The following is a 26,488-nucleotide window of genomic DNA, read 5'->3' as shown; positions in this document are numbered from 1 at the left end:
TCTTGGAGCGGGCCTCGGCGTAAAAGGAGCGCAGCGCCCGGCACAGCTCCTCCTTCCCCAGGAGCTCAAACTCCGGAGGCTGCTCCTTCTCGCTCAGGTACTCCCGGAAAATCTTCACCGCGTACCGGGTGGCCAGCCGGGTGTTCTCACTCACACCCGCCGCCGCCGCCCCGACTAACTCCGGCACCACCGGGCCCTCCTCATCCCGGCAACGCCACCGCGTCCGCGGCCGGAAAACCCGGGGCCCGGGACCGGCCACGCCGCCCCCCGCCACCGCTTCACCTCCGCCGCCGCCGCCGCTCGCTGGCATCGCCCGGCACCGAGCGGAGCATGCGCGGCACCGCCACCACCGCCCGGCATTGGAGAGGGGTGTTGGGGGGGGGCGGGGGGGGGTTGTGGGTTACGGGACGGTTTGGTGGTGGGGGGGGGGGGGGGGGAGAGTCTTGCGAGGGGAGGGTGGGGTAGAGATCTGATGGGAGGGGAGGGAGGGTGGGAGAGAGATCTGTTGGGAAGGAAGGGGAGGGTGGGGGAGACATCTGATGGGAGGGGAGGGAGGGTGGGGGAAAGTCTTGCGAGGGGAGGGTGGGAGGGTGGGAGAGAGATCTGTTGGGAAGGAAGGGAAGGAAGGGGAGGGTGGGGGAGACATCTGATGGGAGGGGAGGGAGGGTGGGGGAAAGTCTTGCGAGAGGAGGGTGGGGTAGAGATCTGATGGAAGTGGAGGAGAGATCTGATGGGAAGGGAGGGTGGGGGGGAGATCTGATGGGAGGGTGGGGCAGAGATCGGATGGAGGGGAGGGTGGGGGGGAGATCTGATGGGAGGGTGGGGCAGAGATCGGATGGAGGGGAGGGTTGGGGAGAGATCTGATGGGGAGGGAGGGTGGGAGAGAGATCTGTTGGGAAGGGAGGGTGGGGGAGACATCTGATGGGAGGGGAGGGAGGGTGGGGGAGAGTCTTGGGAGGGGAGGGAGGGGTAGAGATCTGATGGGAGGGGAGGGAGGGTGGGAGAGAGATCTGTTGGGAAGGAAGGGGAGGTTGGGGGAGACATCTGATGGGAGGGGAGGGAGGGTGGGGGAGAGTCTTGCGAGGGGAGGGTGGGGTAGAGATCTGATGGGAGGGGAGGGAGGGTGGGAGAGAGATCTGTTGGGAAGGAAGGGAAGGAAGGGGAGGGTGGGGGAGACATCTGATGGGAGGGGAGGGAGGGTGGGGGAGAGTCTTGCGAGGGGAGGGTGGGGTAGAGATCTGATGGGAGGGGAGGAGAGATCTGATGGGAAGGGAGGGTGGGGGGGAGATCTGATGGGAGGGTGGGGCAGAGATCGGATGGAAGGGAGGGTTGGGGAGAGATCTGATGGGTGGGGAGGGTGGGTTAGGGTGGAGATCTGCTGGTAGTGGAGGGGAGGGTGGAGGAGAGGTCTGTTGCGTGGGGAGGGTGGAGTAGAACTCTGATGGGAGGGTGGACGAGAGATCTGATGGGAAGGAAGGGAAGGGTGGGGGAGAGATCTGATGGGAGGGGAGGGTGGGGGAGAGATCTGATGGGAAGGGAGCAGAGGGTGGGGGAGAGATCTGATGGGAGGGGAGGGTGGGGGAGAGATCTGTTGGAAAGGGATGGGAGGGTGGGGTGGAGATCTGTTGGGAAGGGATGGGAGGATGGGGAAGAGATCTGATGGGAGGGTGGGGGAGAGATCTGATGGAAGTGGAGGTGAGGGTGGGGGAGAGGTCTGTTGCGAGGGGAGGGTAGGGGTAGAGATCTGATGGGAGGGTGGAGTAGAGATCTGATGGGAGGGGAGGGCGGGGGAGAGATCTGTTGGGAAGGAGGGGCAGGGTGGGGAGAGATCTGATGGGAGGGGTGGGTGGGGGAGAGATCTGTTGGGAAGGAAGGGAAGGGTGGGGGAGAGATCTGATGGGAGGGGAGGGGAGGGGTGGTGGAGAGATCTGATGGGAAGGGAACGGAGGGTGAGGGAGAGATTGGATGGAGGGGAGGGTGGGGGAGAGATCTGAGGGGAGGGGAGGGTCGGGGAGAGATCTGATGGGAGGGAAGGGGAGGGTAGGGGAGAGATCTGATGAGAAGGGAGCGGAGGGTGGGGGAGAGATCTGATGCGAAGGGAGCAGAGGGTGGGGGAGAGATCTGATGGGAAGGGAGGGTGGGGAGAGATCTGATGGGTGCAGAGGGTGAGGGAGAGGTCTGATGGGAAGGGAAGGGAGGGGTGGGGGAGAATCTGATGGGAGGGGAGGGTGGGGGAGAGATCTGATGGGAGGGAAGGGTAGGTGAGAGATCTGATGGGAGTGGAGGGTAGGGTAGAGATCTGATGGGAGGGGAGGGTGGGGGAGAGATTTGATGGGAAGGAGGGGTGGGGGAGAGATCTGATGGGAAGGGAGCAGAGGGTGGGGGAGAGATCTGATGGGAAGGAGGGATGGGGGAGAGATCTGATGGGAAGGGAGGGTGTGGAAGAGATCTGATGGGAAAGTGGGGAAGGTGGAGGAGAGGTCTGATAGGGCGGTGAGGGAGAGCTCAGATGAGAAGGGAGGGTGGGGGAGAGATCTGATGATAGGGGAGAGATGGTATGAAGGGAGGGTGGGTGAGAGATCTGATGGGACGGGAGGGGAGTGTGGGGGAGAGATCTGATGGGTGGGGAGGGAGGGGCAGGTGGGGAGGAATCTGATGGCAAGGGAGGGGAGATGTGGGAGGGTCGGGGAGAGAGCTGATGGGAAGGGAGGGGAAGATGGGGGAGAGATCTGATGGGAAGGGAGGGGTTGGGAGCCTGGGGAAGAGATCTGATGGGAAGGGAGGGGAGAGATGGGAGGGTCGGGGAGAGATCTGATGTGAAGGGATGGGAGGGTGGGGTAGAGATCTGATGGGAAGGGAGGGGAGGATCGGGGAGAGATCTGATGGGAAGGGAGGGGAGGGTGGGGGAGATTGATGGGAAGGGAGGGGAGGATGGAGAGATCTAAAGGGAGGGGAGAGAGATCTGATGGGAGGGGAAGTGGGAGATTGATGAGAGGGGAGGGGGAGATCTGATGATAGGGAGGGAAAGGGGACAGATCTGATGAGTGGGGGGAGGGGTGGGGGAGAGAGAGAGAGGGGAGGGGTGAGGACAGGAATGATGGGAGGGGAAGGGGTGGGGAGTGGGGTAGTAATGAGATAGGAGGGGAGGTGCGGAGAAGAGATGGGAGGGAAGGGGGGGGAAGAGATCTGATGGGAGGGGAGGGGGCAGTGATGGGAGGGGAGGGGGAAGAGATCAGAGGGGATGGGGAAGAGTAGAACATAGCACAGTACAGGCCCTTCGGCCCTTGATGTTGCGCCGACCTGTGAAACCAAACTGAAGCCCAACTAATCTACACTATTCCATTATCATCCATATGTTTATCCAATGACCATCTAAATGCCCTTAAAGTTGGCGAGTCTACCACGGTTGCAGGCAGGGCATTCCACGCCCTTACTACTCTCTGAGTAAAGAACCTACCTCTGACATCTGTCCTATATCTATCACCCCTCAATTTAAAACTCTATCCCCTTGTGCTGGTCATCACCATCTGAGGAAAAAGGCTCTCACTGTCCACCCTATCTAACCCTCTGATCATCTTCTATGTCTCTTATTATGTCACCTCTCAACCTTCTCTCTAACGAAAACAGCCTCAAGTCCGTCAGCCTTTCCTCATAAGATCTTCCCTCCATATCAGGCAACATCCTGGTAAATCTCCTCTGCACCCTTTCCAATGCTTCCACATCCTTACTACAATGCGGCAACCAGGACTGTACCCAATACTCCTAGTGCGGCCGCACCAGAGTTTTGTACAGCTGCAACATGACCTCATGGTTCCGAAGCTCAATCCCTCTACCAATAAAACCGAAAACACCGTACGCCTTTCTTAACATCCCTGTTAACCTGGGTGGCAACTTTCAAGGATCTGTGTACATGGACACAGAGATGTCTCTGCTCATCCACACTACCAAGAATCTTACCATTAGCCCAGTACTTTGCCTTCTGTTTACTCCTACCAAAGTGCATCACCTCACACTTGTCTGCATTAAACTCTATTTGTCACCTCTCAGCCCAGCTCTGCAGCTTATCTATGTCTCTTTGCAACCTACAGCATCCTTCGTCACTATCCACAACTCCACCGACCTTAGTGGCGTCTGCAAATTTACTAACCCATCCTTCCACGCCCTCATCCAGGTCATTTCTAAAAATGACAAACAGCAGTGGACCCAACACCGACCCTTGCGGTATACCACTAGTAACTGGTCTCCAGGATGAACATTTCCCATCAACCACCACCCTCTGTCTTCTTCCAACTAACAAATTTTTGATCAAACCACTAAATCACCCTCAATCCCAATGCTCCGTATTTTCTGCAATAGCCTACCATGGGGAATCTTATCAAACGCTTTACTGAAACCCATATACACCACATCAACCGCTTTACCCTCATCCACCTGTTTGGTCACCTTCTCAAAGAACTCAATAAGGTTTGTGAGGCATGACCTACCCTTCACAAAACTGTGTTCACTATCCCTAATCAAATTATTCCTTTCTAGATGATTATAAATCCTATCTCTTATAATCCTTTCCAACACTTTACCCACAACCGAAGTAAGGCTCGCTGGTCTGTAATTATAATTGAACACGGGGAGAACATTTGCTATCGTCCAGTCTTCTAGCACTATTATTGAACATAATGACGACATAAAGAGCAAAGCCAAAGGCTCTACAATCTCCTCCCTGGCTTCCCAGAGAATCCTAGGATACCTCCCATCCAGCCCAGGGGACTTATCTATTTTCACACTTTCCAGAATTTCTAACACCACCACCTTATTAACCTCAATCCCATCTAGCCTAATAGCCTGTACCTCAGTATTCTCCTCGAAAACATTGTCTTTTTCCTGTGTGAATACTGATGAAAAATATTCATTTAGTGCCTCTCCTATCTCTTTGGACTCCACGCACATCTTCCCACTACTGTCCTTGACTGGCTCTAATCTTACTAGTCATTCTTTTATTCCTGACATACCTGTAGAAAGCTTCAGAGTTCTCCTTGATCCTACCTGCCAAAGACTTCTCATGTCCCCTCCTGGATCTTCTTAGCTCTCTCTTTAGGTCCTTCCTGCCTAAGTTGTAATTCTCAAGCACCCTAACTGAGCCTTCACATGTCATTTTTTACATAAGCCTCCTTCCTCTGACAAGAGTTTCAACTTCTTTAGTAAACCACGGTTACCTCGCTCAACCACGTCCTCTCTGCCTGACAAGTACATACTTATCAAGGACATGCATTAGCTGTTCCTTGAACATGCTCCACATTTCAATCATGCCCAACCCCTGCAGTTTCCTTCCCCATCCTATGCATCCTAAATCTTGCCTAATCGCCTCATAACTGCCTTTCCCCCAGCTATAACTCTTGCCCTGCGGTATATACCTATCCCTTTCCATCGCTAAAGTAAACGTAACCGAACTGTGGTCACTATCACCAAAGTGCATACGTCCCTCCAACTCCAACATCTGGCCTGGTTCATCACCCAGAAACAAATCCAAAGTGGCCTCACCTCTTGTTGACCTATCTACATACTGTGTCAGGAAACTCTCCTGCACACGTTGGACAAAAACTGACCCATCTAACGTACTCGACCTATAGCATTTCCAGTCAATATCTGGAAAGTTAAAGACCCCATAACAACTATCCTGTTACTTTCACTCCTATCCAGAATCATCTTGGCAATCTTGGGAGGGGAGGGGGAAGTGATAGGAGGGGAGGGGGAAGAGAGGAGTGGAGAAGGAGTGGGGAGTGGAGAGATGGGAGGGGAGCGGAGATGAGAGGGGGGAGAGATGGTGGGGGAGAGAGTTGGGAGTGGAGGGGAGAGAGATGGAAGGGGAGGAGAGATGGAAGGGGAGGAGAAGGGGGAGAGATGGGATGCAGGGGAGTGGGAGGGGAAAGGATGGGATGGGATGTGAGTAGAGGGCGTGAAGAGATGGGAAGGATGGGTGGGGAGAGAAGGGGGTCAGGGATGGGAGGGTAGGGGAGAGGTGAAGGGGTGGGAGGCGAGGGGAAGGGAGGAGTGAAGAGATGCGGGTGGAGAGGGAAGAGAATGGGAGGGATGGAGGGAGGGATAAAGATGGGCAGGAGATGGGTGAAGGGATGGGAGGGGAGGGGAAGAGATGAGCCGGGGCAGACAGTTAGATGGGATGGGGAAGGGTGGGGGACAGATGGGAGGGGGAGGGAGAGAGACGGGGAGGGGGGAAAGAGAGGAGAGAGGGAATGGGGAAGGTGGGATAGGGAGAGTGGGGAAGGGGGGATAGGGAGAGAGGGGAGTAGAAGGCCAGGTGTGAGAGGTGAGGGGGTTTGAGAGGGGAGTGAGAATGGGTGGATGGGGTGAGAGGGAAGGGGAAAGGGGGTACGGGTGAAGGGGCGGATGGGGAGAGTGGGAGTGGGAAGGGGCAATGGAGTGAGAGGGGGGAAGGGGAGGTGGTGATGGAGAGAGAGAGTGGAGATGGAAGGAAGGGAGAGAGGTGAAGTGGAGCAGCCAAGAGAGGGCAGGGGGAGGGGTGGTGAGAGGGGAAGAAGAAGTGGGGGAGAGAGAGGACAGGTAAGGGGTGTGAGAGAAGAGGCAGAAGGAGGGGAAGCGGGGTATAGGAGGGGTAGAGAGGGAAGGGGGAAGCAGGGGAGAGAGGGGAAGGAGGAAGAGAGGGAAGTCGGGGGAGGAGGGGAAGAGGTGGGTGGGGTGAGGGGAAAGGGAGGGAGTGGGAGTGTTGTCGGAGCTGCACCCATTCAGGTAAATGCAGCATAGGCCATCACAGTCCTGACCTGTGCCTTATAGATGGTGTGGAGTCAGGAGGTGCAGAATTGCACTGCACAATTCTGGCCTTTGACCTACTCCTGTAGCCACCATGTTTAACATGGTTAATCCTGTTCAGAATCAGGTTAATGTTAAACTCTGGTGTGGTTAGTTGGGAATCATCAATGCTAAGAGTACTGAATGTCAACGATGGGTAGATTCTCTCAGGGATGTTCATTGCCTGGCATTTTTGTTGTCGAGCATAGAACGTAGAACAGTACACACAGTGCAGGCCCTTCGGCCCATCATGTGGTACCAAACTTTTACTCTAATCCTAAGGTCTATCTAACCTCCACCCCTACCCACCTCTACACCTACCTTATACTATCATCTATATGCCTATATATTAGCCGCTTACATGCCCCTAATGAGGCTCACTCCACTACCCTCTCCGGCAATGCTTTCCAAACCTCGACCACTCTCTGAGTAAAGAACTACCTCTGACATCTCCCCTATATCTACCTCCACTCACTTTAAAACTCTGCCCCTTCGTAATAGCTATCTCCCACCCTCGGAAAAAGTCTCTGGCTGTCCACTCTATCCAATACCTCTGATCATTTTGTACACCTCTATCAAGCCACCTCTCATCCTTCATCATTCTGAAGAGAAAATCCCTAGCTCTTTCAACCTTTCCTCGTAAGACCTTCCCTCCATTCCAGGCAACATCCTGGTAAATCTCATCTGCACCTTTTCCAACATTTCCACATCCTTCCTGTAATGAGGCAACCAGAACTGGACACAATACTCCAGGTGTGGCCGAACCAGGCTTTTGTACTGCTGGAGCATAACTTCACGGCTGTTGAACTCAATCTCTCTATTAATGGAAGCTAACATACCATACGCCTTCTTAACAACTCTATCCACCTGGGTGGCAGCTTTCAGGGAACTGTGAACATGAACCCCAAGATCCCTCTGCTCCTCCACTGTGCCAAGAATCTTTCCATTAACTCTATATTCTGTTTTCAAGTTTGTCCTTCCAAAATGAATCACCTCACACTTTTCAGGGTTAAACTCCATCTGCCACTTCTCAGCCCAGCACTGCATCTTACCAATGTCCCTTTGTAACCTAGAACAGCCCTCCGCACTGTCCACAACTCAACCCACCTTTGTATCGTCCAAAAATTTACTAATCCATCCTTCCACTCCTACATACAAGTCATATATAAAATTCAAAAATAGAAGAGGACCCAGAACAGATCCTTGTGGTACACCACTCGTAACTGAGCACCATGTTGAATATTTTCTGACCACTACCATCCTTTGTCTTCTCAGGGTCAGCCAGTTCGGAATCCAATCTGCCATATTTCCCCCTATTCCAAGCCTCCTTACCTTCTGCATGAGCCCACCATGGGGAACCTTGTCAAACGCCTTACTTAAATCCATGTGTACCACATCCCCTTCATGCTCTACATTCATCCTCGTGTTTGGTCATCCCTTCAAAGAATTCAATAAAGTTTGTGAGGCATGATCTATCCCTCACAAATCCATGCTGACTCTCATGAACGAAACTGTGATAATAAGTCCTGTCTCTCAGAGCCCTTTCCAATAATTTGCCCACCACTGAAGTAAGGCTAACTGGCCTGTAATTTCCAGGGTTATCCCTATTCCTTTTCTTGAACAAGGGAATGATGTTTGCCACTCTCCAATCTTCCGGCGCTATACCGTGCACAGTGAAGACGAAAAGATCATCGCCAAATGCCCTGCGATCTCTTCCCTCATTTCCCATAGGACCCTTGGATTAATCCCATCAGGCCCAGGGGATTTACCTATCTTCAAGTTCCTCAGAATTCCTAGTATATCTTCCTTACTAACATCGACCTCCTCTAGCCTACCAGCCTGTTTCACACTGTCTTCCTGTACAACTAGGTTCCTCTCAGTTGTCAATGCTGAAGATAAGTATTCATTAAGGACTTCTGTTATCTCTTTCGGCTCTGTGCACAAATTCCCTTTACAATCCTTGATCAGCCCTACCCTTTCTCTGGTCATTCTCTCATTCCTCATGTATGTGTAAAAAGCCTTGGAGTTTTCCTTGATCCTATCTGCCAAGGTTTTCTCAGCCCCCTTATCGCTCTCCTAAGCCCTTTCTTCAGCTCCTTCCTGGATAACTTGTATCCCTCTGGAGCCTTTTCCGATCCTTGTTTCTGAAACCTTACATAAATATTCTTCTTCCTCTTAACTAGTCGTTCGACCTCTCTTGAGCACCAAGGCTCCCTCACTTGACCGCATCCTCCCTGGCTACTAGGGACAAACAAATTGAGCATACGCAGTGTGCATTCCTTAAATAATCTCCACATTTCAATAGTGCTCTTCCCTGACAGCATCTGTTCCCATTTTATGTTACCCAGTTCTTGCCTAACAGAATTATAATTACCTTTCCCCCAATTATAAACCTTACCCTGCTGCATGACTATTGTAACAGAGTTATGATCGCTACTGCCGAAATGCTCTCCTACCAACAGGTCTAACACTTGTCCCAGTTCGTTGCCAAGCACCAAATCCAAAGTGGCCTCTCCTTGTGTTAGCCTATCGACATACCATGTCAGGAATCCTTCCTGAACAAACTGGACAAAATCTGCTCCGTCTAAACTATTACAACTAAAATGTTTCCAATCAATTTTTGGAAAGTTGAAGTCACCCATGACTACAACCCCGTGACTTCTGCACCTTTCCAGTATATGCCCCCCAATCCGCTCCTCTACTTCCCTGCAACTGTTAGGGGCTCTGTACCTATGTTACTTGCCACTTGTAAACCCAATCACCAATGGTGCTGAACACATGTTCACCGATAGTTGCACACTCTATTTCTGACTTCACGATGGACAGAAGGTCACTGATGGAGCAGCTGAAGATGGTTGGGCCTAGTCACCATCCGGAGGAACTCCTGCGAGGTGGCCTGGAGCAGAGATGATTGACCTCCAACAACCATTTACATAGCAGAATCAACAAGTGATAGATGAACTCCCACAGTCAATGGGTCAGATTTAAGCTCTGCAGTCCTGCCACATCCAGTCGTGAATGGTGGTGGACAAGTAAACAGCTCATTGGAGGAGGAGGAGGCTCCACAAATATCCCCATCCTCAATGATGTGGGAGCCCAATTCATCAGTGCAAAATATAAAATGGGAGCATTTGCAAAAATGTTCCACATTTCTACAGGTTTGATTCCCTGGCTTGATGGTAATGGTTGAGTGTGGGTTATGCCAGGCCATAAGGTTATGGATTGTGCTGGAGTACAATTCCGCTAGTGTTGATACCCAGTCTTGAGTAGCTAGATCTGTGTGAAGTCTGTCCCATTGAGCACGGTGATAGTGCCACACAACACGATGGGAGTGGCCTGCTGTGTTCATCCAGCTTTACATCTTGTTATCTATGATGGAAGTTGATCTCAATGTGAAGGCGGGACTTCGTCTCCACACAGACTGTGCGATGGTCAATCTTACCTATACTGTCATGGACAGATGCATCTGCAACTGGCAGGTTGGCAGGATGAGATCAAGTCTGTTCTTCTCTCCAGTTGGTTCCCTCACCACCTGCCGCAGACCCAGTCTAGCAGCAATGTCCTTTAGGACCCGACCAGCTCAATCAGTAGTTCTGCTGCTGAGCCACTCTTAGTGGTGAGTATTAAAACTCCCCATCCAGAATACATTCTGTGCCTTTGTCACCATCAGCCAAGGGAGGATGGTAGATGGTAAGCAGCAAGACATTTCCTTGCCCATGTTTAACCTGGAACCATGAGACTTCGTGGGGTCCAGATTCAATGTTGATGACTCAGGAATGGTGATAATATTCTCTGGGACATTGTCATACTGATGGAACTGTATCTCCCACACAAGGTCAGTTTGTGGCTTGACTAGGCTGTGAAACAGCCCTCCCAGTTTTGGCACTAGCCCCTAGAAATTAGTAAGGAGAGCTTTGCAGTAAGATAAGCCTGTTTCTGCCATTGTTTCTAGCGAGTTAGTCAATACCAGATGGCTGCTTTGTTCAGACTTTTTATACGGTTTGATTAAAACCCTAAATAGTGAGTGTCGCCAGGCCATTTCAGGGTATTTCAGAATACATGGCCAAAAAAGAACATGGTATAGTTCATTGCAAAAGTGAGCCATTTAACAGTCAGTCCCATTGAGGATCTTGAGTCACAAGTAGACCAGAATGGGTAAGGACGGCAGATTTCCTTCGCTTAACGACATTAGTGAACCAGATGGGATTTTTCAACAATTGGCATTGGATTAATCATAGAACCCCTACACAATGAAAGCCGTACCAGGATGTAGGCATTTGTGTCATTTGTATTATTTGTATCAGACCACAGCAATACAATCTCCTCTACCACATTTTGAACAGCTGAAAATGCATCACAATTGTAGGTTATTAATGTAAAATCAGATAGGAAATGATAACAGAGATAGTAAGCCCATTCAGCCCATCAAGTCCAAACTGACCCTCTAAGAGCATCCCACCCCTGTAAACCTCCATTCCCCATGGCTAACCCATCTAACCTTTACATCTTTGGACTGTGAGAGGAAACCAGAGCACCTGGAGGAAACCCACACAGACACAGGGAAAACGTACAAACTCCACACAGGCAGTCACCTGAGGGTAGATTCAAATCCAGGTCTCTGGCGCTGTGAGGCAGCAGTGCTAACGGCTGGACAACCATGCCGCCCCAACGGTCACCTTTAGAATTTTCATCCAGGACTTTTTTAAAAGTTGAATTTATATTCTGCTATCTGTTGTGGTGGGATTCGAACCAGCGTCCCCAGAACATTTCCTGGGTATTTGAGTTTCTAATCCAATAACAAATGACAATATAAAGTAATTGTTAAAAATTTGGATCTACCACAGATACATTTTCAGTAGCATGTCTAATTCTCATTAGCTATGCATTCTTGCTCTCATGGACACTAACACACTCTGCTCAAGATGTACTTACAAAGTCCTAGCAATATTGGAAGATAAAACAAAATTCACCAAGTGACAACGGTAAAATCACCATTCAGAGCCAGCAAACTTGCATCATATCAACAAACTGCATTCATATAATACGTTTGACTCAGTAAAACATCATAAGGTATGTAATATCATCGCAACAAAATCCAGGTGTATGATTTTGCAACAAAGAATCCAGAAGATACCATTTAACAACCAAGATCTAGGCGTTTATATCATTTGTATTATTTGTATCAGACCACAGCAAAACAACCTCCTCTACCACATTTTGAACAGCTGAAAATACATCACGATTGTATGTTATTAATGTAAAATCAGATAGGAAATGATAACAGAGATAGTAAGAACTGCAGATGCCGGAGCCAGAGATTGCACAGTGGAGGAACACAGCAGGCCAGGCAGCATCAGAAGACCCTTCTGAAGGGTCCCAACCCGAAACGTCAACTTTCCTGCTCCTCTGATGCCGTCTGGCCGGCTGTGTTTCTCCAACTCCACACTGTGTTATATGTGACTGATAACAAATTGGATCCTTAATGTTATCAGATAATCGACTTCATAGATAGCCACTTAGCACGTACCAGTGAATGTGTATATTAAGAGCATGGATACAATGATTGACAGGTAACCAATGGTGAATAAATCACGAAAATATTTCCACATTAATATCCATACTTATGGCCCTCAGTAGTTGTAGGGTCACAACATTAACAAAAAATCATATTGGTCATAAAAAAAACATGGTATAATTCATTGCAACAGAGGGTTTAATGTATTTCGTACAATTTACAGAACAGAAATAAACAAGTTGACCCCACTGCTCACTTTCAGTGCTTATATGTCACTAATAATGTCTTATCATTCCTCATCTAATTATATTAGTGTAATCCTCTCCTGGAAGTGTCTACCTAACTTGGCCTTAAATTCATCCATACCCATTTACTTCAACCATTGCCTGTGGGAAATGAATCCATACAGTCGGCATTCTGTTTAAAAAGTTTCATTTGAATTGTCTATTGGATTTCTTGGTGGCTGTTCTTATTGATGGTCTTTAGACTTGTTCCTTTAAGTTATCTTAGGTTGGGTCTGTTCTCATTGGAATTTAGAAGAATGAGGCCATCTTATTGAAACATAAATCTTAGGGGACATGACACAGTAGATGTCGAGAGGTTGTTTTTCCTTCTGGGAGAGTCTCGTACTAGAGGGTATAATCTCAGAATCAGGGGTCACATAATTAAGACAGAGATGAGGAAGAATTCCTTCCCCTAGAATCAGTGGAATTCTTTACCGCAGAGGGCTGTTCAGGGTGGGACATTAAGTGTATTCAAGGCTGAAATAGATTTGCAATCAGTAAGGAAATGAAGGGTTATGGGGAAAATGCAGAAAAGTGGATCTGAAGACCACCAATTAGCCACAATCTCATTGAATGATGGAACAGACTTGATGGGCTGAATGGTCTACTTCCTCACCTCCTTCTTATGGTATTAAAATCTTTCTCCTTTCCACTTCACAGTTATGCAGTTATCTTGGTAAATTTTGTTTTTCAGCCGTTCCTATGCCCCTGCATACCCACAGTATTGTAATGATAATGTAAATAATTGTTACAAATTTGGATCCACGACAGATACATTTTCAATGGTATGAGTCATTCTCCAATGTAGACTACTCATTCTTGTTCTTATGAATAAGAACACAAACTTCTCTAGAAGTACCTACAAATTAGGATTAATAATTCAAATATTTTTCACTTTATTCTTTCACAGGATCTGGGTTGGGCCGGCCAACATTTATTACCTAGCTCTAATTGCCCTGAAATGGATTAATTTGCTCAGCCATTTCACGGAACAGTTAAGAGCCTGCTATATTACTGTGGGTCTGGGGTTAATAGTGGGTGACCAACAGCTAAGGACGGCAGACTTCCTTCTCTGCATGACATGAGTGAACCAGATGAGTTTATATGACAATCAACACATGGGTACCATTACCAGAGATGAGCTCTCAATTCCAAATTTTTAATCATTACGTTCAACTTGGGCAATCTGCCTTTGTAGGATTTGAACCCATGTCCCCAGATAGCAGTGCCAATGTTGACATTTGGAAACACCACCCACCACATAATGGCAGATACTCATGTGACTTGGACAATGTTGTCTATCTCATACTCTGCAAGAAAGGATGCCCCAAAGCATTGTTCATTGGTGAGACAATGCAGATGCTATGACAATGGATGAATGGATACCATGCAACAATTGCCAGACAGCATGAAGTGACCAGGAAGGTTAATGAGGTCAGAGCGATAGATGTAGTCAATATAGATTTCAGTAAGGTCATTGGTAAGGTTCCACATGGTAGGCTGCTCTGTAAGGTTAGATTGCATGGAATCCAGGGAAAGCTGGCAGATTGGACATACAATTGGCTTGATGGTAGGAAGCAGAGTATAAGAGTAGAAGGATGCTTGTTGGACTGGAAGCCTGCGACTAGTGGTGTGCTTCAGTGATCGGTGCTGGGCCCATTGCTGTTTGTTATCTATGTCAATTTAAATTTAGATGAGAATGTACAAATCATGATTAGTAAGTTTGTGGATGATGCTAAAATAGGCGGTATCGTGGACAGTGAGGAAGGCTGTTAGAAATTGCAGCAGGATCTTGATCAGCTGGGCAAGTGGCCTGAGAAATGGCAAATGGAGTTTAATATGGAGAAGTGTGAGGTGTTGCATTTTGGAAAGACGAATCCAGGCAGGAGTTTTATGGTGAATGGTGGGGCCTTAAGGAGTATAATGGAACAGGGGGACTTTGGAGTTCAGGTGCACGGTTCTCTGAAATTGGAGTCCCTGGTAGACAGGGCAGTGAAGAAGACTTTTGGCAAACTGACCCTCATCAGTCAGGGCATTATGTGTAGATGTTGGGAGGTTATGTTGCAGCTGTACACGACATTGGTGAGGCTGCAGTTGGAGTATTGTGTTCAGTTTTGGTCACCTTACTATAGGAAAGATGTTGTTAAACTGGAAAGAGTGCAAGGGGGGCTTTACAAGGATGTTGCCACATATCAAGGGACTGAGTTATAGGGAAAGATTGGACAAGCTCTTCCTTTAGAGCATAGGAGATGTGGGGGGATCTTATAGAACTGTGTAAGATCATGAAAGGCATGAATATGGTGAATGCAGTCAATCTTTTTCCCTGGGTTGGGGAATCAAGGACTAGAGGGTATCAATTTAAGGTAAGACTGGAGAGAATATATAAGAATCTGAGGTGTAACTTTTTTTACACAAAGGATGGTATGCATATGGAATGCAGTGGAAGTGGTTGTGGATGTACATTAAGCGTGTACACTAAGAGGGAAGCATGTTTCCGCTGATGGGGGAGTCCAAGACCAGAGGACACAGTTTAAAAATAAGGGGTAGGCCATTTAGAACGGAGTTGAGGAAAAACTTCTTCCCCCAGAGAGTGGTGGATATATGGAATGCTCTGCCCCAGAAAGCAGTGGAGGCCAACTCTCTGGATACTTTCAAGAAAGAGATGGATAGAGCTCTTAAAGATGGTGGAATCAAGGGTTATGGGGATAAAGCAGGAACAGGATACTGATTGTGGATGATCAGCCATGATCATAATGAATGGTGGTGCTGGCTCAAAGGGCCAAATGGCCTACTCCAGCACCTATTGTCTATTAACAACATTTAAAAGGCATTTGGACAAATACATGTATAGGAAGGGTTTAGAAGGATATGGGCCAAATGCATGGGGTTAGCATGGATGGACATTTTGGTTGGCGTGGACCTGTATGGACCAAAGTGCTGTAGGACTCTATGAGTCTGTGACAAGGATGTTCCCTCACAGTGGGGGAACACTGCAGTGGTCAAGGACATTCAGCCTCTGATCTTTGGGTAAGCATCCTCCACAGTGGCCTTCAAGATACAGGACAATACAGAATTGCTGAGCAGAAACTGATAGCCAAGTTCCGTACCAATGAAGATGGCCTCATCCTCAACCACGATCATAGGTTCATGCCATGTGACATGTAACCCCACCATACTGTTCTCTTTCTGTAAAATCTTCATTACGGTCTTGTGTTGAGACCATCACCTTGATAACTAGTTATGGTCTCCCTATGTTAATTAGTTTGTGCAGTTTTGGATTCCTTGTTACTTTGGTTAGACCCCCAGCATGCGACTCTTATACATATCATGTTATTCCAGCTGTTTGGTTTGTCTCCAGCACCACCTTATTTTCAATTTTTCGCAATTGTCTCTCAGCCTCATTTAATCAGATTATAGATCATTCCTTCACTTGTTATTCAGCTGTTGACACTTTACTCACACTGTCTGCCACTTTTGATCACCTGCAGAGACTTGCTATTCAGCCTGTCAACACTCCACTCACACCATTTGTACAATCTTTTGATCTCTCTGTCTGTAAATTCTCAGCCTGTGGGTTCTCTTCACTTCCAACTGATGAAGGAGCAGCGCTCAGAAAGCTTGTCATTTCACATAAACCTGTTGGGCTATAGCCTGGTATCAGGTAACTTCTGACCTTGTCCACCCCAGTCCAATATCAGCATCTCCACACCATGGCAAAATAAAGACATAAAAATTAATGTATTAGAATGGGTTATGGATTAACTAACAGGCAGAAAGAGGCTAAGATTAAACGAGTCATTGTCATGTTGGCAGGCTGTGACGAGTGAGATTATGCAAGAACATAAAATGTAGGAGCAGAACTAGGCCATTCAGCCAACTAAATCTCCCCCTTTCAATGAGATCATGGCTGATCTGATTATCCTCAACTCCAACTTCCTGCCTTTTCCCCTCACTGATCAAAAATCTATCTCAACCTTGAATATACGTCATGGCCCACTCTCGACACCCCTCTGTGGTAAAAATTCCATAGATTCACTCCCTGCTGAGAGAAGAAGTCCCTCCCCATTTCTGTCTTAAATAAGTTCTTGGATCCTAGATATTCACTATTGTTATAAAGTGTCTTCATGATTAATATTGCTTGGAGAATTTAAGTTTTGAAGAACTGTGGAAAGAGAAATTTCTTCCAATTTTGCAGACATAAAAGGTCCATGAACTTTTACTATCATTTATGAGACTTTTATTTTAAATAAGGCTTCTTATAAATTACATGACTGATGATAACTGCTTATTTCGCTGTAAATGTCACCTAGTTTTGAACAATGACTGGCTTGGGGATATAGCCTTGTTGATCCAGATCAGTTGGAGTAAAGCCAGGTTAGCCATACTGTAGGGATTCTATGATTCCATTACCAGTTGAGTTAGAGGGAAGCCTGCTAAGAACAAGCTGATTTGGAGGAAAGCTTCCTAAAAACAAGCAGCTCAGCCAGCCTCCCCCATTTCTGCAAAGAAAATCCTCTTGAGTTGTGGGTGAAACCTATTTGTTCTTTTGAAAGAGTGATTGAAGGAACATCTCAAAATTGTACTCCCTGAGCGAACTGTGTCTTCATGACTTGACAGACACTTGCATATGATTACTAACTTGATACATGCCTTAATATCAGAGCAACAGACTCCAAAACATCCCAAACTATTGTTTTACCCTCAATCATAACCCTCTGAAAGTATTCTCTGCAGAAAAATCATTTTTTGTCCTGGGGGTATTTGGAGGAATAAACATTTACATTTCCATATTACCGAAGGTGTATGATCCCCAATTATTGCATATTTATTGAATACATTTTTTCTGATAGTAAACTCTCAACAGCGTTCATTAAGAAGCTTTATTTGTAGGAGGTTTAAAATAAAACAAAGATATTTAATTGTTCATCTTAGTAACTGGAAAAAGTATTTGTTTTATGTTGTGACTTGCGGAGTAGTGGGATTTGAGCATAGACCACTGCGCAGCTTCGGTCATAAAAATATCTAAGGATGTGGATGTGGGGATCCAATGTAATATTCCCAAATTAGTAGATGACAAAAAGCTAGGTGGGAATGTGTGTTGTGTGGAAGCTGCAAGAGTATTGAGACAGACCTAATGAATGGGCAAGTACATGGCAGATGAATATAATGTAGAAAAATGTGAGGTCTACTTTAATAGGAAGAACAAATGTGTAGATTATTCCTAAATGGTAAGAGGTTAGAAAGAAAGAATAGATGTACAAAGGGACTGGTGCGTCCTTATGGATAAATCATTTTAAGCTAACATACAGGTGTAGCAAGTTATTAGGAAGGCTAATGGAATGTTAGCCTTTATTGACAGGAGCAGTGAAGTCTTGCTTGAATTGTATGGAAACATGTTTAGATCCACACCTGGTGCACTGTGTGCAGGTTTGCTCTTCTCACCTCAGGAAAGGTATTACTCCCATCGAGAGAGTGCAATGAAGGTTCACCAGATTTGTTCCCGGGATGACGGAACTGTTCTATGAAGAGAGATTGGGCAAATTGGAGCTGTATTCATCAGAGTTTTGAAGAATGAGAGGTGATCTGATTAAAATCTACAAAATTCTGGAAGGGGTAAAAGTGGAGATGTAGGTTAGATATTTCCCCTGAGTGGGGAGTATAGAACCAGGGGACAGAACTTTAAAATTAGGTACATGTCACTTAAGACTGAGACAAGGGAAGATCCTTTTACTCAAGGGGAGGCAATGGCCTAGTGGTATTATCACTGGGCTGTTAAACCAGAGAACCAGATAACATTCTGGGGACATGAGTTCAAATCCCACCACAGCAGATGGTGGAATTTGAATTCAGTAAAAATATCTGGAATTAAGAATCTAATGATGACCATGAATCCATTGTCAGGAAAAACCCACTTGGTTCACTAAACGCCCTCTAGGGAAGGAAATCTGCCATCCTTACCTGGTCTGGCCTACATGTGACTCCAGATCCACCACAATGCGGTTGACTCTGAACTGCCTTCTGGGCAATTAGGGATGAACAATAAATGCTGCCTGGCCAGCAATGTCCTCATCCCGTTAATGAATAAAGAAATTAAAAACTCAGAGTGTTGTGAAACTTTGAAATTCTCTACCTCAGAAGCCTGTGGATGCTGAGTTTTTGAAAATGTTTAAAGTAGAATTGGTAGATATTTTTTAATACCAATGATGTTAAGGGATATGAGGCTAGTATAGGAAAAAAGTATTCGAGGAGATGATCAGCTCGGAGTATATTGAATGGTGGGGCAGGCTTGATGAACTGACAGTCTATTCCTGCTCCTGTACTCCAATGTTGAAGTAACTAATTCTCTGAAACCTTTTATGAAAACATGCTTAAATGATACTAAAACATGACAATAGAAACATCCCAAAGGAAAAGTAACTTTTAATGATAATGTGAAATAAGTTAAGTATTCACTTATCAATAAGTCTTGCATTCAAGCATTGGCTACATTGCCTTGTAGAGAAATGCTTAATTGGGTATAAAGTACTTTGGGGAATTCTTAGCCGGTGAAAGATGCTACATAAATGCATGTCTTTATGTTTGGAGATTTGTTTTTGAAAAGCACGCAAAATTAATGGCAATCTGCGTTCTTTCCCCCACTTAAATCTGCAGTTAGTAGGGATGGCATTCTTTAATTTATGAACAGAACATACTCGTTTGAAATTGGTTGATGGCTGCTAATTTTTTCCTTTGCTAAAAGAGGAATTTGTAGAAGCTCCCTTGATGACAGATTCAATCTTTTTGTGCTGATTGAGTTGACCTCACTTTGGATACTGGCAGGAAAGGGACTGTTACTACTAGCCTCAGTGCCCATAGGAAATTGTCATGGGATTGCATAGCTGATTGCTAAGCAGTATCCCTCACATAAGGCATATGTGTGTGGATCATAGACAGTATTGTGTTTGACAGAGATTCTTCAGATGTTCAAAAAGCTGCTGTCAATTCTTTGACTTGCCATTTCCCTCCAAGCATGGGTGATGACTGATTTAAAATTAAAAGTTGCTATCTTGCAGCTTTCTCTCAGTTTTGGACACTGCCTGATTCAGGCAGTTGGGAACTGCAAGAAGCTTCATTAGCATGTTTGAATCATGTATTGGGATCCTAATCTGTTTTGGCGTTCATCTGTTATCTCTGCTTCCTCAATTCAGCCCCAAATCTTATATAAATTGCTTGCGAGGTTATGCTGCATCTCTATAAAACTCTGGTTAGACTACACTTGGAATATTGTGAGATAGGTGGAGAGCTGGAGGAACACAGCAGGCCAAGCACACAGCAGGCCAAGCAGCATCACAGGAGCAGGAAAGCTGACTTTTCGGGTCGGGACCCTTTTCTTTCTGAAGAAGGGTGCAGACCCGAAACGTTAGCTTTCTTGCTCCTCTGATGCTGCTTGGCCTTCTGTGTTCATCCAGCTCTACACCTCGTTATCTCAGATTCTCCAGCATCGGCAGTTCCTACTATCTCTACTTGGAATATTGTGTTCAGTTCTGGTCACCTCATTATAGGAAAGATGTGGAAACTTTAGAGAAGGTGCAGAGGAGATTTACCAGGATGCTGCTTGGACTGGAGGGCAGGTCTTATGAGGAAAGGTTGAGGGAGCTAGGGCTTTTCTCATTGGAGCGAAGAAGGATGAGAGGTGGCTTGATGGAGGTTTACAAGATGATGAGAGGCATAAATAGAGTGGATAGTCAGAGACTTTTTCCCAGGGCAGAAATGAGTATTACAAGGGGGCATAATTTTAAGGTGATTGGAGGAAGATATAGGGGAGATGTCAGAGGTAGGTTCTTCACACGGAGAGTGGTGGGTGTGTGAAATGCACTTTGGCAGTGGTAGTGGAGTCAGATATTTTAGAGACTATTAAGTGACTCTTGAATAGACACATGGAGGATAGTAAAATGTAGGGTATGCAGGGTAGATTGATCTTAGTCGGCACAAAATCATGGGCCGAGGGGCCTGTACTGTGCTGCAGTGTTCTATGTCGTATGTTCTATGTTTTATAGAAGAAAACTACTGCGGATGCTGGAAATCTGAAACAAACATGCCAAGTGCTGGAGAAACTCAGCAGATCTGGCAGTATGTGTGGTGAGAAAAACAGAGTTAATGTTTCAAGTCCGGTGATCCTTCTTCAGAACTTCTTCACTCCAGACTCAAAATATTAACCATGTTTCACTCTGCACAGATGCTGCCAGACCCACTGAGTTTCTCCAGCACTTTCTGTTTTTCAGCTTCAAACCTTGAGTGGTAGACTTTTGGAAGTCATACTTAAACTAATACTTTCTAGGATTTAGAAAGAAGACAGGAGATCAAGTTAAGATATATAAAATGCAAAATGGGATTGAAAAAGTAGATATAGGGAAGATGTTTCCCCTCATGGGGCAATCTAGAATGAGAGGCCATAGTCTTAGGATAAAGGGGATCAAATTTAAAAGAGAGATAAAGAGGAATTACTTCACTTAAAGGGCTGTGAGTCTGTAGAATTGTCTGTCCCAGTATGCAGTAGACAGTAAATATAGTTAAGGAGGAGACAGATAGATTTTTAATTAGTAAGGAGTTGAAGGGTCACAGATAGTGGGCAAGAAAGTGGATTCGAAGCCGAGATGAGACCAAACATGATTGTATTGAATAGCAGAGCAGGCTTGAGGTGCTGAATGGCCTACTCCTGCTCTTATTTCTGATGTTCTTATTTCTTCAAAACCCATGACCTCCATCACCTTGAAGGACAAGATCAGCCAATACATGAGAGCATGAACACCCACAAGTTCCCTTCTAAGCCACTCACTATCCTGACTCGGGCAAACCTAAAACTGCCCCTCCAAAGCATTATGAAAATACCATCACCCCAAAGACTGCAAAGGTTCAAGAAGACAGTTCACCACCATCTTTCTCCAGGGCAATTAGGGAAGGGCAATAAATACTGGCCCAGCCAGCAACACCCATGTCCCATCAGTGAAATGTAAACAGAAAAATCATTGTGACCTTAAAGCCATCTTATGTTCAAGTATATATTTGTGAATATTTTCTTGCATCAATGTAAGAGAACAAAGCATACAAAACAAAAATAAAATTGATGTAATCTTCAAATACAAATAGGAAATAAAACTGAGCATCTTTTAAAACACAAAAATGTCACTAAGTTGATTAAATGCATAATCTAGTCTCAGGGCTATGATTATGATTCAGGGTTTTTTCTTAAATAAAAGCTTTCTCATTACAGTTGGTAACCAGAGGACACAGATATACGATAATAGACAAAAATTCCAGAGGGGGGAATTGAGAAGGATTTTTTAAATTTAGCAAGTACATTTATTGAACAGTAACTTTGAACTGAGAATTGGATAAATACTTGAAGAGGAGAAATTTGCAGGGCTGTGGGGAATGGGTCTATTCGTTCTTTCAAGGACTCTGCACAGACATGATGGGCTGAATGGCCTCATGATTTGGGTGATTCCAGGATTTGGAAGTTTCTTTGTTGAATTGTCCACCACACTACTGGCAAACAACTTACTATCATTTATGCGTTTAGGAGGGGAATTTCAAGAATAGGACAAGTCAGGTTTATTTTTCCTTATTCTTTCGTGGATTGGGCGATGAGCTGGCCAACATTTGTTGTCCATCCGTAACTGCCCCTTGAACTGAATGTCTTGTTCATCCATTTCTGAGGGCGGTTAAGAACCAATCTCATTGCTGTGAGTCTGGAGTCACATACAGGTCTCAGCAGGTAAGGATGGCAGATTTCCCTCCCTAAAGGATATTAGTGAACAAGATGAATTTTTATGACAATTGATGATAGTTTTGTAGCTATCTCTTGGTTCCCAATTGGTTACCGAATCAAATTCCACCATCTACAATAGCATAGTTCAAACCCAGTCCCCAGAACATTACCTAGATCTCTGGATTAATAGCCTGGTGATAAACCCACTTGGATAATAACACTTCAATTAGGCCTATTTTAGCAGGGAGGGATATAGTTTAAAGGAAGAGGTAGGAGGCCATGAGGACATTTGAGGAGAAACATGTTTATGCAGTGGATAGAGGAAGTCCAGAACTCATTGCCAGAAAAGGTAGTTAAGTCAGAAACTCTCATAACTTTTCAGATTTATTTAAATATTCACTTGTGTTGACACAGGTTCCAGGGCCAAGAGGCAACAGCTGCAAAATGAGATTAGGGTAGTCAGATCTTTGTTGACTGGTGCGGGCATGAGGGCCAAATGACCTTTGTCAGTGCAATAATCATCTATGAGTCTGTAAGTGTCTCCTGTTTCTGAGAAGCAACAGGGAAAATGGTAGGAGAGGATGATAGAACATAGAACATAGAAAAGTACAGCACAGTACAGGCCCTTCAGCCCACGATGTTGTGCCATGGAATAATCCTAAGAATAATAATAATGATCAGGCATATTGGGAAGATATAAGCCATATTCCCAGGACCACAGAAATTAAGTTCTGAGTGGAAAGGGCACAAGTTTGACTTTGCTAACCTATTAATAGATGAAGTTGTTTGGTGGTTAATTCATGACTACCAGTTCCTCTGCTTTTATCTCTCTGTTATGTCTGAAGCTCTCCCTTATGTCTTTCTTAACTTCCTTCTTGTTGATACTGCTTATAGGCCAAGGGATACTGGGCCATATCAACTAGTATTTAACATCCAGGAAAATTACATTTCATCCCTTTAACAAACTCTTGAAACAATAATTTTCAAATATCCTCAAAACAGTGATAGAGTGGAGAGATTTTTTAAGAAGAAATTACACATTTTTTTCTTATTGTCTTGCTTCCAAGTTAAGGGTTGAAGGAAAAAGGATCGAAGTCATACTTCAGTCCTGCTCAGGTCACACCTGGAATTATTGTGACCTTAAGATGGAATTATTGGTCTTGGAGGGAGTGCAATATAGATTTAGTGGAATGATACCAGGATTTCAAGGGTTGAAGAATGATGTGTGAATTGACTAATGTTATATTCCCTGGAATTTAGAATATTAAGAGAAATTTTATTGAAACATAGAAGATAGGAGCAGGAGAAGGCCATTCAGCCCTTTGAGCCTACTCCACCATTCTTCACAATTGTGGCTGATTGTCTAACTCACTAGCCGAATCCTGCTTTCTCCCCATAACCTTTGATCTCATTCGCCCCAAGTGTATATCTAGCTGCCTCTTGAATACATTCAATGTTTTGATATCAACCACTTCCTGTATAATGAATTCCACAGGCTCACTACTCTTTGGGTGAAGAAATGTCACCTCACCTCCATCCTAAATTGTCTCCCCTGAATCCTGATCCTGTGACCCCTGGTTCTGAATATACCCACCATCGGGAACATCTTCCCTGCATCTACCCTGTCCAGTCCTGTTAGAATTTTATAAGTCTCTATGAGATCACCCCCCCCCCCACAATTCGTTTGAACTCCAGCAAAAACAATCCCAACCTAGTCAATGTCTCTTTGTACATCAAACCCCCATCCATGGAATCAGCCTGTTAAACATACACTGCATTCTCTTGAGAGCACGAGCATCTTTCTTCAGAAAAGGAGACCAAAACTGCACACAATATCCCAGGTGTGATCTCATCAAAGCCCCGTATAACTGCAACAACACATCCCTGCTCCTGTACTTGAAACCTCTCACAATGAAGGCCAACATATCATTTGCCTTTTTTTCCATCTGCTGCACCTGCGCACTTACCTTCATTGACTGGTGCACAAGGAGTTTTCAAGATGGTACATGGAACTGATAGTATAGATAAAGAAAAATTATTTTAGTTGAACGGGGAGTCTGTGATGGCAGAGGGTATTCTCATAATTAAAGTCAGACTTTCACAACTGCAATTAAGAAAATTATCTGAGAAAATGTTTAGCTTATCACAGTTTTATTTTCGTCTAATGGGATGCAAATATCTCCTGAATGTTTTCAATGGATGAATAGTTATGTTGAATTTTTGATTTTTTTTCCCCTTTTTCAAGAGTAGCCCATGTTCAAATGCAACAAGATCTGGACAGTATCCAGGCTTAGATAGACAAGTGTCAATTAACTTGCTCGTCACACAAATGCCAGGCAATGACCATCTCTAATAAGAGACAACCTAATCACTATTGCTTGACATTCAATGGTGCTACCATCACTGAATTCTCCCACTATCAACATCCTGGGGGTTACCATTGATCAGTAACACAGCTGGACTTGCAACAGAAACACAGTGGTTACAAGAGAGGCTGGGGTCAGGAGCTATGAATTGTGCAGTCAGTGACTCACCACCCGACTCCACAAAGCCTATCCACCATCTACAGGGCACAAGCCAGGAGTGTGATGGAATATTCCCCACTTGCCTGGATGGGTGCAGCTCCAACATCACTTAAGAAGCTCAACACCATCCAGGACAAAGCAGCCGCTTGATTGGCACCACATCCACAAACATCCCACTCCCTCCACCACCGACGCTCAGTCGCAGCAGTGTGTACTGTCTACAAGATGCTCTGCAGAAATTCACCAAAGATCCTCAGACAGCACCTTCCAAACCCACAACCACTTCCATCCAGAAGGACAAGGGAACAATACAACCTGTAAGATCCCCTCACTGTCCTGACTTGGAAGTATATTGCTGTTCCTTCATTGTCACTGGATCAAAATCCTGGAATTCCCTCCCTCAGGGTATTGTGGGTCAACCTACAGCACATGGACTGCAGCGGTTCAAGAAGGCAGCTCACCCCCACCTTCTCAAGGGCAAGTAGGGATGGGCAAGAAATACTGGCCCAGCCACTTACACCCATAACCTACCAGAGAATTATTTTTAAAAATTCAGGATATACATCGATCAAGACATCTTCATGAACGTTTACTCAGTTCTTGTGTTTTCACCTGGTGACTCTAAACGAGATGGGTGTAAAATCTATTCCTGGATATTTGTTAATAGCCCTCTGCAAGGTTGCCAGGAACTGCTCATACACAAGGACATTTACTGAGGTGAAAGGGGTAAGATAAGAGCTAAGTGGATATTGTGTAGGTAAGACATGCTTGTTTGAAACTTTGGATTTAGCACATAAATTTAGTCCCAATTACGATAGTTTGAACAATCCTCGGGGTTTTAAATGTATAGCAGTAAGTTTAGCACTCAAGGGATGCCTTAGAAGAAGACCAGAAATAGAATTAGGAGTAGATGCTTTGGCCCATCGATTCTGCTCCACTATTCAACACGATCATGGGTGATCTTGGTCTTTAATTGTACTTTCCGCCCCCTCCCCGTATCCCCCAATCCCTCTGTCTGTCCTAGTCTTAAATATATTCAGGTCTGGAGCATCGCATCCCTCTGGGGCTAGATTTCCAAAGATCTACAACTCTGAGTGAAGCAATTTATTCTTATCCCAGTCCTAAATGATCAACTTCTCATCCTGTGACTGAGTCACAGTGTTTAGGTTCCTCAGCCATGGGAGAAACAGCCTCACAGTGTGGCCCAGTCAAGTCTCTTCAGAATCTTTAATGTTTGAATGAGAACATCTCACATCCTTCTATGACCCATAGACTATAGAGCAGGAAACAATACAGTGAATATTTGCTACACCATCTCCAAGGTAATTATACATTCCTTCAACATGAAGATGGAAACAGCACACCTTTTTCCAGGTGGGAATAGTTGGGGTCCTTGTCCCCACTCTCAATGGAAATGGGGAAATGCTCTGGGTGACATATGGTGGCACAGTCTAGGATGCATCAAAATCTGAGGGTCTGCAGCTTCTCAGATGCTGCAGGTACTAGAGATCCTGGTAGAGGAAGGTTAGCCTCCACCTCTCCCTGCAGACATCCCAGCTCAAACCCTTCACCTTCACATTCCTCTCAAGGAACAAAC

General features: G+C 45.6%; 1 protein-coding gene across 2 annotated transcripts in view; it reads right to left on the bottom strand.

Annotated features, from left to right (window-relative positions):
• Positions 1-26,488, bottom strand: part of kctd1 (potassium channel tetramerization domain containing 1) — a 145,029-nt gene that overhangs the window by 95,694 nt on the left and 22,847 nt on the right. The window contains exon 1 of one of the 2 annotated variants that reach the window (XM_059646262.1): positions 1-350. This exon is cut by the window's left edge and continues 202 nt beyond it. The exons of the other annotated variant lie outside the window; for it this stretch is intronic. Within the exon in view, the coding sequence (XP_059502245.1) occupies positions 1-310 (310 nt within the window). The 5' untranslated portion in view covers positions 311-350. Of the gene's footprint in view, positions 351-26,488 lie in introns of those variants that run through there. 2 annotated transcript variants of the gene reach the window in all.

Source organism: Stegostoma tigrinum, chromosome 5 (assembly GCF_030684315.1).
Source record: "Stegostoma tigrinum isolate sSteTig4 chromosome 5, sSteTig4.hap1, whole genome shotgun sequence".
Taxonomy (NCBI): Eukaryota; Metazoa; Chordata; class Chondrichthyes; order Orectolobiformes; family Stegostomatidae; genus Stegostoma; species Stegostoma tigrinum.
Note: the sequence above shows the minus strand (reverse complement) of the source record. Positions and strands in the feature narration are given on the sequence as shown.